This window comes from Monodelphis domestica, chromosome 7, assembly GCF_027887165.1.
Source record: "Monodelphis domestica isolate mMonDom1 chromosome 7, mMonDom1.pri, whole genome shotgun sequence".
In the NCBI taxonomy this organism is placed as follows: Eukaryota; Metazoa; Chordata; class Mammalia; order Didelphimorphia; family Didelphidae; genus Monodelphis; species Monodelphis domestica.
This window is the reverse complement of record NC_077233.1, coordinates 174,502,734-174,519,182: the sequence shown is the minus strand read 5'-3', so window position 1 is coordinate 174,519,182 and position 16,449 is coordinate 174,502,734. Positions and strand designations below refer to the sequence as shown.

Sequence of the window (16,449 nt, the reverse complement as noted above, 5' to 3'; positions counted from 1 at the left end):
GCAATTTCTTTGTAGGGGCTTAAAAGAAATGCTATGTTCCTCACTGACCCCTTGCCCAGATAGAAACATCTGGAACACACCAGAACTAAGTCTCCATCCCACTTAAGAGACATACTAATCCTTTTTCTCAATAATAGGCACATAGAAAGGGTATCATTTTGAAAGTTGTGAAGATGAGCTAATGACATAGTAAGGCCAGAAAATGAACAACAGGATATCAACAGAAACTTCTTGGCAGAAACTTTCCATTACTCTGCCCCATCCTGATATGATTCTGAGAAATTCTGTTTTTTAGCCTTTTAATTTTTTTCCAATTACATGTAAAAACAATTTTTAGCAATCATTATCTGACAGTTTGCAATTCAGATTTCTCTCTCCCTCCTTCTTCTCTCCTCACCCAAGGCAATAAATAATCTGACAGAGGTTATGATCAGGGCTGTCATGCAATACTTATTTTCATATTTTTTGAGGAGTTCTTGACTATCTCTTGGAGATCTTTTTGCCTTTCTGGAAAGAGTGAGGAAAAAGCCTTGGATTTCAAGTCAAAGGATTTACATTTGAATCCTGCACTTTACAGCTAACATCTTGGGTGATTCTTGGGTAAATCCCTCAACCTCTAGCCCACCCTCATCTATAAAAAGAGGGTGTTGGGCTAGATGACCTCTGAGGTCCTTTCAATGATCAAGAGACACTATTTGCAAAGTGCTTAGAAGAGTGCCTGGTATACAGTAAGTGCTTAATAAATGCTCCTTCCCTCCTTTTATGGATCTATGATCCTACTCTTAAATCTACTTTTAATCTCTTAAATCTAATTTTACATGGCAATAACTTTCCAGGGAAAGTTTCACATAATAATGACTACTGGTGGTAGGAAAGGGGCGCACATTCATGGCACCCTTCCCAAGGAAGAAAGACATAGTTCTGCATCATGACCCACTTACAGTGTAGCTGCAGTTCTCATGAACAATGACTCGATTGGCAAATGTCTCATTGTGGGCTTCAATAAGAAGAGTTCGATCCTTTCGGTTTAAAACATTTTTCTGCACAAAGATAACATATTCAACCCCAGCAATCTATAAGAGAAATGAGATAATGGTGCTATTAAGGCAGAGGAAAGCAATTGTGGCTTTGTAGCATCCTATCTCGGAGGTACTGAGAACCAAAGAAAAGCGTCTGAAGGCTTACCTTCTTCAGTAACCGTGGTGCGTCAACAGTCAATTTGCAACTGCGCTCTACAATGTGAATGGATCCATCCTGGCTCTTGGACTCATGAATGATCTCACTGCCCAAGAAGACAGGTATCTGGGGGCAGGTTGGAAAACGTTTTTCATAGGCCTAGGAAAGGCAAAAATGGAAATAAATACCAGTCTCTGGACTCCAGTTTGACACTGGGAGACACATGCTATATTGAGGGGGAAAAATTCATTGAGACACAGGTTCCCATCCACTCCCTGCCTTTCCTGGCTTCCTTCAAGTCCCAGCTAAAATCCCTTCTTCTACAGGAAGCTATTCGGATCCCTATTCATCTTAGGGTCTTCCCTCTGTGGATTATTCCTTCTTTATCTTGTATATAGATTTTTAAAATTTTTATGCAGTTATTTGCATGTTGTTTTCCCCATTAGATTGTGAGCTCCTCACAGACAAGGACTTTTTCCTCTCTTTGTATCCCCAGTACCTAGTACACGTTAGACACTTAATGAATGTTTATTGATGGAATAATAGTGCCATGTACCAGCTGGGTGATCTTGGGCAAGTCTCATCCTCTCCAGGCCCACATTTTTTCATTTGTAAAGGAAGAGATTGGCCAAGATGATCCCTAAAGTCTAGGATTCTATAACATTGCCAGCTTACTCTGGCCAAAGAAAACAGAAAACTAGGAAACCTAGGGACACTGCTGCTAGTCTTTGTCACTTTTTCTTAGAAAACCACACAGAAAAACACCCTATTTCTAGTCATTTACTATGAAAGTCACCCCACTGAGACATCATATTGCATATTTCTGTCTTAGAATCCGAGTTAGCTCTCCCTCTTGTTGGAGTTTTATGTTATACTGGCAAAAAAGAACATTAATTCATGAAATTTCCCCTCTCCCCCATACCTGAAATGGATGCCCCCCTCTCTCTCTCTTTCTCTCTCTCTCTCTCTCTCTCTCACACAACACACACAGAAATTTTCACTTGCAAGTTATTTACATCAATTTCTTGTTAAGTTTGCAGCCCCACTTGAAAATCCATCAATTAATTTTAGCCCTATCTCCATCACCCTCAACATATTGTAGTTTGTGAACAATCATGCTGCAAGCTCATTGAGGGCAGGGCCTATCACTTCTCTTTCATCTACTATATCATTTTAAGATTGGTTCCAACACACAGGGCAGAGAATTGACAACTGAATGCTTAGGTTCCATAACAATAAACTGTTTAGAGATATAACCACAATGAACAAGTCATAAAAACTAATCATGGCCCTTTTGACCTAGCAATTCTATTACTAGGATTCTAACCTAAAAATATCATTTAAAAAAAGGAAAAAATGCAAGAGGACTTATTTTTGCAAAAATATCCATAACTGGTTTATTTGTAATGGCAAAAAAATAAACCCAGCAACCTACACATTTAGTAACCAGAAGATAAGTGGAGAAATTATGATGTGCTGATTTAATGGAGTATCATGGTACTATAAAAAATTAACATGAAATGTACAAGAAAATGGGGACAGACATACATGAAGTGAAACAAAGCAAGTTCAGCAGAACCAGATTTGTATCCACGTGGACTAATAAGGAAGGGAAGGAGAGAGGAGAAATAAAGGAAGAAGCAAGAGGAGGGTGCAATAAAACAAAAGTAGAAGTCAGGAAAAGAGGATGGGTAGAAAGGAAGAAGTCAGACAAGAAAGTGGGAGGAGAAAAAGAAGCAAGGGAAGGAGGGAAGAATAAAAGAAAGGAAATAAGACAGGGGAGGAAGAAGAAAAAAGGGAAGCAGCAAGGGAAAGAGAAGGAAGAAGGGAGGGAAGAAAGGAGAAAGAGAGGTAGAAAAAAGTCAAAGGAAGTAGAACTGCAGGTTGTTTCAGGAAGAGAAACAGAGCAAAGCATTATTTTGTGGGCCAGTTAATTCCTTCAGTTCTATAGTGTTAAATGCTAAGGGTTTTATGTAAGATCTCATTCTTTATTTTGTACATTAACTTATTTGTCTTGGTTATTATAACTGTTTCATATGGAATATGAGATGATCTCAAAGGTCTCTCTTAGTTTTTTATTCTGTATATTTACATAAGTGGTTATTAAGTTTATAATAAAAGAATTTTAAAGAAAATCAAATAAATAGAACCTCAAAAGAAAAGGTAAACTGCCCTGGGCGTCAACTCTGAAGTCCCTGGAGCTGGCTCCAGGGCACACAGGACAGAAAGGGTTCCCCAAGGCTTTACTGTTTACGCAGGACTTCCTCAGTACAAATGTGTTTTACGTGGTAGCTCATTGCTGTTGGGATCCTGAGTTTGGTACAAGGTCACATGAAAAGCTGAGTACATGCTCAGCTAAGGAATGTGAAACTGAAATACAATTTCCATCCTCCGAAGGATATTGATGAAAGAGATGTTTGTTGTTGTTGTTTTTTAAGACCTAAAAGGAGAAAACCTCTGCCCCATTCAAGGCCCATTGGTACAAGAGTTGGGTTGATAACATTTAAAAGCATCTGTGTACACCTTTATTAGAACAGAATTTTCTCATGCCACTCCCAGTGACTATCATACCTCCCTAGATGTCCTAGGAATGGGATTTAACACCCACTCTGAAAATAACTAAGGCATCTGAGGACACATCCTGCCTTTGCAGCCAGACCTGCTACCAAAAGGAAGGGCAGCTCTCACACTCACAGAGTTCAGACTGCATGGGCTGGGAAATGTGGAAGGTCTGCTCCTAGCTGCTGGTACATAACTATCGTGACTGTCTTCACGCCTTTTCTGGCTGTGCATTAGATGGATTCAGTTTGATTCCTCCTTTAATTTTTACAACATAACTGAGTTTCTACCTTCCTGTTGTGCCATCCCTAGAGCTCTGAAGGTGCCCAGGTCTCTCAAAGGCGGGCAGAAGGAATGCTGATAAGGGCTTTTGTTCCCATCACACATCTCAGAGTTCTGAGTCCTGAGGTTCTTCTCCTTTGCTGTGTAGGAAGTAACTTGAGGAGGACACACAGTCACCATCTTAAATCAGTCCCTCCTCACCTCTCACCTACTTTATTACAACTGCCTCCTCTTGCCTTCCCTGGGTCAAGTACAGCCCCTCTGCCCTATCCTCCACCCTGCGTCAGAAGTAATTTTCCTTAAGCATAGATCTACTGATCTACCTACTCTGGTGGCTTCCTATTACCTTTGGTACAAATATAAGCTCCTTTACCTAGCTTTTAAGTAGAGCTTCATGACTTGGCCCAACTTACCTTTTCAAACCCATTGCACCTCTGTGATCTAGCCCAGTTAGACTTTTCTTGACCATTCATACAAGATACTTATTTGTATTTATGCTCTCTCTCTCTCTCTCTCTCCCCCCTCTCTCCCTCTCTTTTTCACTCTCCCTCCCTCTTCCACTCTCTTGCTTTCTCTCTCTCCCTCCCTCTTTTTCTTTCTTTCTTCCTCTCCCTCCCTCTTCTCTCTCTCTCCCTCTTTTCCTTTCTCTATTTCTTCCTCTTTCTCTCTCCCTCCCTCTTGCTCTCTCTCTCTCCCTCTCTGTGTCTCTGTCTTTCCATCTTTCTCTCTTTGACTCTGTCTCTCTGTATTTCCCCACCACCACCTTCTATACACACACACACACACACACACACACACACACACACACACACAAATACAAACATGTACCCAGGGTAGAGGAGGTGACGTGGTCAGACCCATACTGTAGGAAAATCACTCCCACTGCACTGGGTGGGAGTCTGTACTAGACAAACCTGAAATCTAGGATCCTAAAATTCCACTAGTTTGTGACATAGACATGTATATGTATATGTACGCAAGCAAATGTATATCCATATATCCCTATGTGCCTGTGTGCGTGTGTGCGTGTGTGTGTGTGTGTGTGTGTGTGTGTGTGTGTGTCCTATTAGAATGTAGGCTGTAAGAGTAGCGATTGTTTCATTTTGTATTCCCAGGACATTCCATGGTATCCTGGCACATAGTAGGTGCTTAATAAATGCTTGATGATTAATTGACAGTTTTAGCTATCTCAACTAAGTTTCCAAAAGTTAGTAATTCCTCTAGTTGATAGGAAAGGGAACTGGACAGATCAGAGACCTAGGTCATAATTCAATCATAAAGTAATATAATTGTAGGATCTTGGGCCTTCAGGGTTGTCTAGAACAAATCCCCACACAGGGGCAGCTAGGTGGCTCAGGTCCTGGATTCAAATCTGACCTCAGATATTTCCTAGCTAGGTAGCCCTGGCCAAGTCACTTAACTCCATTTGCCTAGTCCTTGACCTTCTGTCTTAAAGTTGATCCTAAGACAGAACATAAGGGGTTAAAAAAAAAAAACACTCTCATCCAGTGTAGGAATCAGCCAAAGTGATTTTCCTAGGCATGAGTCAGGCCATATCACCTCCTCTACTCATTAAAGTTAAGTGATTTCCTATTATTTCCATGATCAAATACATAATCTTCCATTCACCATTTAAAGCCTTCGCAACCTTGCCCCTTCTTTCTTTTACATGTTTCTTTCCTCTGATCCAGGGGCACTGGCCTCCTTGTTTATTCCTCATAGATGACATCACATTTCCCAACTCTGTGTATTTGCATTGGCTGTTCCCCATGCCTACAATGCTCTGCCCCTTTATCTCTAATGGTCTTGCTTTAAGATTCTGTACAAGAGGTTCAGTTGATAGACTGGAGATTGGAGGTCCTAGATTCAAATCTGGCCTCAGACACATCTTAGCTGCATGACTCAGGGCAAGTCACTTAATTCCCATTGCCAAGCTCTTCTGCCTTGGAACCAATACTAGAGAGAAAGTAACTAGAGAGAAGGCTTTTCCTGGTTCTCCTCCCCCCAATTCCCTCTAAGGTTATATTTCATTTACATTGCATATATTTTATATGTACATAATTATTTGCATGTTGTTTCCATCATTAGGTTGTGAGCTCCTTGAGAACAGGCATCATGTTCTTCCATTTCTTTGTACCCCAAATGCTTATATATATATATATATATATATATATATATATATATATATATATATATATATATATATATATATAGTAAGAGCTTAATCAGTACTGAATGACTGGCTGCCTAGAAAAGATTTCTGAAGTAGCTGAATAGCCCTGATGGGAATCTCTCTGACAGCAAGTAGTTCTTTACTTCCCAAGGAAGTAGGTAGGTACCTGGAGTGTTAGGACTGTTTCCTTTTGTGTATTTGTATCCTTATTTAGCACAATGCCTGGCACATAGCAGGCGTTTAATAAATGATTGTCAACTGATTGATTAGAAATTTCCTTTTAATTCGGAGCCAAAATCTGCCTTCTTGTAACTTTCTCTGTAGTGGAAAGAGCACGGGAACTTACAGTAAGACCTGGGTTGGAATCTTGGCCCCACTCCTTAATTTTATTACATGACCTTGGAGGGAAAAAAACGCTTATGTTCTTTGAAGCCTGAGTTTTTCTATCCATAAAAATAAGATTAATTTCCAACTGCCCACTTACAGATTTATTCTAAAGATCAAACAGTTAACATATAGGACAACCCAAACGTCTTAGTGCAACTTTAAATTTAAATAACTTCAGAAAAATAACTGCTACAAACTTACCAAAAAAAAGTTCAATTATTTAAGTTTCCTTTATACTTATATACTTTTATGAATTTTTAATAACACATTTTAATTTTTACTTTTTGTTTCATTCCTTTCCAAGGCTAAAAATCTTAAGGCTAGATGATAAATGCAAATCACTCCAGTCACCAAGCAAGTGCTGTTGTTCAGTCATTTCCTCCATGTCCAATTCTTTGTGACACCATTTGGGGTTTTCTTTGCAAAGATATTGGTGTGGTTTACCATTTCCTTCTTCAGTGTGTCCCTATTTTACAGATGAGGAAACTGAGGCAATCAGATTTAAGTGATTTGCCCAGGGTCCCACAACTAGTAAGTGTCTGAGGTCAAATTTGAACACAGGTCTCCTGACTCTAGGCTTGGCTCTCTATCTACTGTGTAAGCCTCCACTGTGTAGTACCAAGTTCAAAAATCAACTAGAGTGAGGTATATAGCATAAGCCAATGGTTATGCCAAATTTTAATAAGAAACACATAGAATGTTTTCAAAAATTTTAATGATTATCCTTTAAAATAATTTTTTTGTGTTTGTAGCATTTATAGTTCTGACATAATTAAGGCTGAAAATCACACTAAGATTTTTGGGATGCTGTATATAAAAATGTTTTGTTAACAGTAAAAGGGCTACATAGATGAAAAACAGGCCGCAAGGTACAGAAGAATGTTGGAGTAAGAATCAGGGAACCTGGATTCAAATTATAATTCTGCCACTTAATGTATGACTTATTAAGCACCTACTATGTACTTTCTGTATGACTTTACTTTTCTGAGCATCACTTGACTAATCTGTAAAATGGATGGGCTGAGCTATCTGACCTTTAAGGTGCCTTTGAATTCTAAACCTATAACCCAATGATCCAACTATTATGATATTATTCACCTGTTGGTCCTTATTCTGCCCATCTTGAGCCATACAAAATAATTATTCCCTCTTGTACTGAACAGACATCTAAATATTTCCATATGCTATCATTTTACCCCTTAATCTCTTTTTCTGGTAAGATTATCTCTTTTTAGCATTCAGTACAGAGCCTAGCATACAGTAGGACAGCGAGTTGGCATAATGGATAGAGCAACATGTTTAGAATCAGGAATATTTCAAATTCAAGTGTGGCTTCAGACACTTGCTAGTTGTGTGATCCTGGACAAGTCCTTAACCCTGCTTGCCTCATCTGTAAAATTGGCAAAAGAAGAAAATGGCAAACCATTTCAGTATCTTTGCCAAGAAAACTCCAAAGAGTCAGATACAAATGAAACAACAACAATAAGCACACAGTAGGTACTTTATAAATGCCCTACTCGTTGTGAATTTTAAAACTATTCCACCCTAATCAGACCATTCTTTAGAAGATGTGATTTAGCTATTTCCTGATCAGTAACCATGGAGATACTTGGAATAACAGAATCAGGTCTTGGAAACTCTACATTCTCCACCCTACTCAGTTTAACGAGATTTTGAAGGTCTGCATCAAACTCAAGATTTAATTATCTGAGGAGATGGCCTTCAACAGACAAGTGCAAAAAAAATGACAGACCTCTGGGCTGTCCTAACTCAAGCTAAGTCCTCATTGGTACAGATGAGACGCAGAAAAGTGATGTAAAAACGTCCATATAAGGCATGTCACTTTCTGCCTCTTTCTCTTTCCCTGGAGAGACAACTCTGGCTGGCAGCATGCTAAGTGTTCTGTCATCTTGGAGTGTTGGGTGGTGAGTTTTGCCCTGGAGCTGATTTCAGGTTCGGGCATCTTAGCTGAGCCCCTTTGGAGGTCAGGCTGATTCCTTCCTCCTTCATACTCCAAACCCTTACTCCCTTATCTCCTGATCTCCCCGCCCAATATTAATCAGGTAGGGAGAGAGGGAGAGAAAAAAACCTACTCCTTCTTCTTCTTCCTTCTTCTTAATCTTCTCTACTATATCAATTAAATCACCATAAAATTTGGCAGCTGACTTGGGTATTTTATTATTTGGGTTTTTCATTAGGATTTTTATAAATAAAACCCTTGGTGACCTAAATTAATTATACATTCAGTCTCAGCCATAATTTCACCCTTTATATCTTGGTTTCCATTCCATTCTCTCTCCCTATCTCTTTCTTAAAATATAGAAAGCCTTGAAAGGTTCAAAATATTCATTAAATGGACAGACTGATAAAGAGGCCAGTAGGAGATTTGCTTTCCATGATGCAGGTACCTTACTTCTACTAATGACATTTAAGATACAGTTAACTTTATTAGTCAAAAATATAGACTGATCCTATTAAAAAAATAAAATCATTCGTTAAACATGATTTTTAAGTGTACATTCAAAAAAGAACCTTATTAGCTTAAATTTGCAGGCTACTAAAATCCCCAGATATTTTCCATGTGAATTGTTACCAAGTCAGGGCACTCCCATATTGTACTTGTGCAACTGAATTTCTTGGACCTTAATCCAGGATTTTAGGTTTATTCATGCTCTATTTAATCTTCTTGGTTTCACATTCCAATCTGCCCAAATCATTTTAAATCTCAATTCAGTCATATGTCATATTCCCTATCTCTCTTAGCTTTGTGTCATCTGCAAATCTGGAGATTTAGGAAATGGGAAAACACCAAACATTGATCAAACATTTGAGCAAACACAAAGCCCTGTGATATCCAATTAGTCTTTCCTCCAGCTTTATTTAAACATCATACAACTAGTTAGAAGTATTATAATCCAGCCCAAAGACACCACAGGAGGCTGTTAAAATTTTAGGTGAAGTCAAAATAACAGTAAGCTTATTGCTTTCACCTGGTAAAAACTATTTCAAAATGGAAATGAGGTTGGTCTGATATGTCCAATTTTTAATGAATCATGTTGATTTTCAGTGAGCATAATGTTCTTTTCTGAATGCTCACAAATCATATTGAATTATTTGTTTTAGAAAATTTCCAAATGATCCTCATGAAGCTTATCAGTTATAGCTCCAACAACCTATCTTTTTTCTGAAAAATCAAGATGGCATTTGTCCTTTTTAATCTTCTGTCACTGCGATTTTCAAGGTTGCTCAGAGATAATTGATAACAGCTTGGATCATTTCTTCAAGTTCCTCGAGTTGTGGGTAATTTAAGTAGGGTTGAAGACTTAAACTTATTCAAACTTTTATCTGTTACTTTTTCAGGATCCCTTTGCCAAACTTGGACTCCTGATTTCAGAAGGACTCCCAGGTTTGTTCACTTCATTCCAGATTCAATCCAAACTCCCGAATGCCACCTTCTTGCCATGTAAAATGGAGATTTGAACCCTAGACTTCAATCCCCAGAAGTCCTTGGTATTTCCCAGAATTTCCTATAATCTCACCTGAGTCTCCACCTGGGGGAGATCACAATGAGTATTTAACTGGCTCTCTGCCTCCCATGGGTCTCTTCACCTACTCTTCCATGCAATGATGTAGTTAGTGGGTAAGCTAAGCTCGGGGGTTCTGAATGGGCTAATCAGCCCTAGGCACGTGGTTTTTCTATTTTGTATTTTCTTTATTCCTTGATTTCTAGTAATCTTTAATAAACCTCTTAAAATATAATATTTCTATTACTAGAGACAAAATTTAATTTTTACAGCCAGTGGAGTTACCATACTGGGGAAATGTTTGCCCTGAAGCCTCCAATTCCCCATTGGAGATTTCCTCACGTGAACCACAATTTCAATGCTCACTTAACACTCCATTAAACTTGCTGTCTGAGTTTTTTCTGTATGCAGCTTTGAAAATGGCCCTTCTTATTTTTAACATTTTTACGAGCTTCCACCGATTCTGGGCATTAGCCTCTGTGACATTATTCTTATAAATTCACGATCCCCTTTTTTGTATTTGTCTTTACTCATGTGCTTTGTCCTCTGTCTTCAGGCACAGAGATGGGAACAGTCACATTCGCTGTGACTGTGGCCATAGGAGCTTCAAATGAGAAACTCCCTCTGCCCATGCAGGTGGAGGCTTCCTCTGTAATGTGGAGTCCTTGAAAGCTACTTAGAGCACTGAGGGTTCAAGTTATTTCTCCAGGGTCACGCAGCAAGCATGTGTTAGCAGCAGGGCTTGAATCCAGGTGTTCCTGGCTCAAGGGATGACAACAGCTCTCGATCCATTATGCCTCTCATCTACGGCCAGATGCTTTTGAAATCGGAGCTCATTAAAAACCTTCCTTCGTAATCCCACTGGTCTTTATTCATTGTTCAACATTTTCCAGTCCTGTTTGACTCTTCATTGACTCTATTTGGGGTTTTCTTGGCAAAGGTACTGAAGTGGTTTGCCATTTCCATCTCCAGATCATTTTACAGATGAGGAAACTGAGGCAAACAGGGTGAAGTGACTTGCACAGTCACACAGCTCGTAAGGGTGTGAGGCCTACAAAGCTGCCTCTCTCTTTAGGACTTAAAATTATAAAGTCAACATTTTATTTTTTTTTTATTTTTATAACTTTTCTTACATTCTTATTCTTTTTTAAAAATACATTTCTAGGGCTAGTGAGGTGGCTCAGTGGATTGAGAGCCAGGCCTGCAGTAAAGAGAATCAGGACTCAGACCCTTCCTAGCTGTGTGACCCTGGGTAAGTCACTTAACCTCAATTGCCTAGCCCTTATTGCTCTTCTGCCTTGGAACCAATTATATTGATTCTAAGATGGAAGGTAAGGGTTAAAAAATAGTAATACATGGAAAGTGTCATGTCAGTATCAGTTTATATTATTATTTATTGACACCACTATTGTACCACCTGTTTTGTTCTTTTGAAATTTGAACTTTTTTCTTTTTAAAAGTTTTTTAAAATATTTTCATATTTTAAAATGTTGAGTATTTTAAAAATAAAATATTTTTTAAAAATAAAAAATGTATTTTTTAAAAAATATACTCTTCATAGTCTTTTATTTTTCAGCTGCCATATAAGTAGACTCTTGGGATCAGCAGAGTGATTCCATAGGCTCATTCTTTTGTTTAACTTTTACTTTATTGCAATGCAGTGCTCAATGGGGGAAAGGCATATCAGGAAATAACTAGCTAATAGTCCATAAATATGAATTATGTACCTACTATGTGCCACTTAGGCAGTTAGGGGGTACAGTGGATAAATTGCTGAGCCTGGAGTCAGGAAGCTTCATCTCTATAAGTTCAAATCCAGTCTCAAGACATTTACTAGCTCTGTGACCCTGGTCAAGTCACTTCATCCTGTTTGCCTCAGTTTCCTCATTTGTAAAGTGAGCCAGAGAAGGAAATGGCAAACCATTCCAGCATCTGCCAAGAAAATCCCAAATGGAGTTACAGAGTCATACAATTGAAAAACAACTAAACAAAACATGAACCACTGAGAATATAAACCAAAGAGAAAGAAAGAGAGTCCTTGCCCTTAAGGAACTCACACTCTGGTGGAGGAAGATAACACTCAAAAGAAAACTGAAAAGATTGGGGAAAAGGTACCCAATTTGAGGTCAGGGATGGTAAAGCTAGAGAAATGCAAAATGAGATGATGATGGCCTAAAAAATAAAGATATCAATAATACTCTCCACCTGGATACGAGCACAGAGCCAGAGAGGTAAAGCTAGAAGAGCTCATCTAGCCCAATCCTATCATTTTGCGGTGGATGAAACTTAAGGCACAAGGAAGTAAAATGGCAATTGGAACCCGGGTCCTCTGACTGCAAACCCAGAACTTTTTCAAAAAGCAAAATATGCCTCAAAAACCTTCTCCACCCCCCCACCCCCCTCTAGCCATTTCCCAACTCTCTCTTCATTTCACACTCGTTTCTAAGATAAGATGGAGCAGCGGATAGAATGCTGGGTCTGGAGTCAGGAAGACCCGAATTCACCTCCAGACCCAAACATTGAATAGCTGTGTGACCCTGGATAAGTCATTTAAGTCTCATTTGCCTCTGTTTCCTCATCTGTAACATGAGCGGGAAAAGGAAATGTATCTTTGCCAAGAAAACCCCCAACAGGATGATGGAGAGTCAGACACAACTGAAAAAGGTTGGAACCGCATTAGAAAACACATAAACTGTGAATAGACTCACAAGCTGAAGATGGCAGAATATCACTCCATATTTAAAAGACTAGCTCAGGGGCATAGTGGAGAGAGCCCAAGTCTAGAGAAGAGAAGTTCTGGGTTCAAATCTGGTCTCAGACACTACAACGATGGGACCCTGGGCAAGTCCTTTAACTGTGTTTGTCTAGTTCATACTGATCATCCGTCTTAAAACAGAGACTTAGCATCGATTCTAAGACAGAGAGAGTGAAGGGTTTAAAAAAAATAAAAAGATGAAAAATAAAAGGTGAAAACAAAGTCGTTCTGAAGACGGACTCACTAGCAACTCTTGGGCTGTTTGTTGGCTAATGTTTGTTGAATACAGTGCTTACGTAAAAAGTGAATTTGCAAGAGACTAATTAGTAGGTTCTCTTGCTTATGTCTTAAGCAAGTACTCAAAGGCTAGTCTATTGAGGATAAACCCAGAACTACAAGGCCAAATCAAATCCCAGGACGCCGGCCCTGATAAAATTTAGAGGGAAGAGAACAGATAATCCAGCTGTGAAACATCTTTTGCAAGCATTCCACAGAACTCCACAAACCCTCATATTTCAGGATAATATTTACTGAACTAGCAAAGGAAGATCTTTGAAGTGGGAAGAGACCTAAAAAGGAGTTAGAGGGATTAGGTTCAAAGCTGAGCTCCTCTAATTACTCCCTGTGGTGCAGCAGATACAGCACTGGGTTTGGAGTCAGGAAGCCCTAAGGTCAAATCTGGCCTCAGATACTTTCTAGCTGTGTGACCCTGGCCAAGTCACTTAACCTTGGTCTCAGCTTTCTCAATTGTAAAATGGGGATCACAGGAGTACCTACCTCTCAGGATTGTTGTGAGAATCAAATAAGATATTTATAAGATGCTTAGCACGTCTGGCACATAGTAGGAGATTAAATGCTTATTTCCTCCTCTCTCCCTCCTCTGAAAATAAGAGGATTGGACTGGATGATCTTTTAAAGTCCCTTCCAGTTCCAAATCGATGATCCTCAGATCCTGCTTAGTGACACAATCTATCAACTTTGGCTAATTCCCTTCCCTTGGTTATTAGCTAATTCCCAAGTATTTAGGCAAATAGCTTTGAAAGACTTCAGAATTTTGATGTATGTGACTAATTATGACTTCAAAAAATTGATTAAAAAAACATGTTTCCTGCCCATTGGTATATAAGCAATGGACTCACTATGTGGAATGAAACATACATTTTCAGACATTGCTAATGTATTGATGTGCTTTATTTTCACTAAACTTGGTTGTTATCAGGGAGGGCTTCTCTTAGGGGGTGGAGTATGTTACTGAGAAGTGATGGTGAAGAAAAGAAGGAAGAAAAAGGAAGGAAGGAAGGAAGGAAGGAAGGAAGGAAGGAAGAAAGAAAGAAAGAAAGAAAGAAAGAAAGAAAGAAAGAAAGAAAGAAAGAAAGAAAGAAAGAAAGAAAGAAAGAAAGAAAGAAAGAAAGAAAGAAAGAAAGAAAGAAAGAAAGAAAGAAAGAAAGAAAGAAAGAAAGAAAGGAAGAAAGAAAGGAAGAAAGAAAGGAAGGAAGGAAGGAAGGAAGGAAGGAAGGAAGGAAGGAAGGAAGGAAGGAAGAAGAGAGAAAGAAAGAAAGAATGGAAGGAAGGAAGGAAAGAAGGAAGAAAAAGAAAGGAAGGAAGGGAGGGAGAGGAAGAAAAGGAAGGAATGAAGGAAAGAAGGAGGAAGAAATGAAAGGAGTGAAGGAAACAGAGAGGAAGAAAGGGAGGGAGGATGGAAGAGAGAAAGAAAGAAAAGCATCTAAGAGCAGGGGGGGAAGTTCAGAAAGAAATACAAACAAGACAATTTTGTAACTACTTTATTAAATTTAGTCTCTGTTTTCAAAAGTTAAAAATAATACTAGTAGTAATAGTAGTAACTAAAACTTATATGGAGCCTACTATGTGCCAGTACTATGCTATGCACTTTACAAATATCATCTCATTTTATTCTCAAAATAATCCCAGAAGTAGATATTATTATCATCATCCCCATTTTACAGATGAGTAAACTGAATCAAAAAGAGGCAAGGTAATTTGCCCAGGGTCACACAGTAAGTAAATGTCTGAAGCTACTTTTGAACTCTAGTCTTCCTGATCCCAGGCCCTGCTCTAACCACTGTGCACATGGTTTTATATATAATTCTCTTTTGTTCTTTGTACATCATAATATTTGTTTATTGATGATCACTAAATTAATAAAGAAGAAAAGACCTTCAAAGATGTTTTTGAGAATATATTTGTATATATATATTTTTTTCCTTTTTAAATAAAACCCTCATTCTGCTTTGGAACCAATTGGTTCCAAGACAGAAGAGTGGTAAGGTCTAGGCAATGGGGGTTAAGTGACTTGCCCAGGGTCACATAGCTAGGAGTGTTTGAGGCCAAATTTGAACCCAGGACCTCCCATCTTTAGGTCTGGCTCTCAATCTATTGAGTCACCCAGCTGCCCCCAAGAATAGATATATTTCTAAAAATTTGGTTATGGTATTAGACTATACTAGGCTGAGCTGAGTCTCTCTTGATCCCATTTTAAAATTTGTCTCAAATATTAAGAAATTTGGGGGTATGTGGGGAGGGTTGTTTTAATTTGGAGGAGGGAGGACTTGTGAATTCATCAATGTAAGGAAATCCTAGTATTTAAGAGAGTTTTCATGTAATTTAGGATAGAGAGAGTTGCTGTGGGACACTTAAGAATTTAAGTGATTTGGCCATCAGCCAACATCAAACAACATAAGAAGCAGGACTTGAATCTAGGTCTTCCTGACTTCAAGGCTGGTCCTTGAACCCCTACACCAAAATACCTCTCCAAAAAATCAACAGAAACTAAGAAATAAGAAAAAGAGAGCTGAAGATCTTAGGAACTCCAGACTATAGACCAGTATGTACACCACTACTTTCTTTGACCTTTCAGCAATGAACCAAATTATGAAAACATCACCCACCATTCAAGATCAAAAGCAAATAATCTTCTTAATGATAAAGAGCACAAATTTTTGAAATGCTTCAAAGTTTGCAGTGTGTTTTACAGTAGGCGGCTAGGTGGATGGAGGACCAAGCCTGGAGTCAAAGAAGACTCAAATTCCTGAGATCAAATCTGGTTTGGGACACTTAGCAGCTGTGTGATTTTGGGCAACTCATTCAACCTCAGTTTCCTTATCTGTAAAATGAACTGAAGAAGGCAAACCACTCCAAGAAAACCCCAAATGGGTTCATGAAGAGTCAGACACAATTGAAAAGACTCAACAATGTTATCTTGTTTGATCCTCATAATAATCCCATAATCCCAGGTGTCCTCACTATCTTCATTTTACGCATGAGGAAAATCAAGCACAAAGAAACTTGCTCAGGGTCATGAAAGTAGCATGTGTCTGAGGCAGAATTTAAACTCAGATCTTTCTGACCCCAAGTCCAAGACTCTATCCACTGCACTATCTGACTAAAGGGAAACATAAGACTGTAAAGAACCTCCAGTGAGCAGGTGGGTCATTGACTAGGGGTCCCAGTATTTATAATCATTCCCAGGATCAGAGTGGCAAAGAATGGACTTTATAGCACACAGTGTGTGCAATATGCTTTTCCTGGACTGGGAGAAAACACAAGAACCAAGCCAAGAGTGGCAGAGAAAGAGT

The 16,449-nt window shown here is 38.8% G+C and overlaps 1 protein-coding gene across 2 annotated transcripts in view; it reads right to left on the bottom strand.

The window, feature by feature from the left end:
* The window catches only part of SEC14L5 (SEC14 like lipid binding 5), an 84,805-nt gene that overhangs the window by 36,810 nt on the left and 31,546 nt on the right, over positions 1-16,449 (bottom strand). For both annotated transcript variants that reach the window (XM_016424014.2, XM_016424015.2), the window contains exons 3-4: positions 1,186-1,335; positions 942-1,073 (exon numbers count right to left, since the gene is read on the bottom strand). In XM_016424014.2, the coding sequence (XP_016279500.1) occupies positions 942-1,073; positions 1,186-1,335 (282 nt within the window). The remainder of the gene's footprint in view (positions 1-941; positions 1,074-1,185; positions 1,336-16,449) is intronic.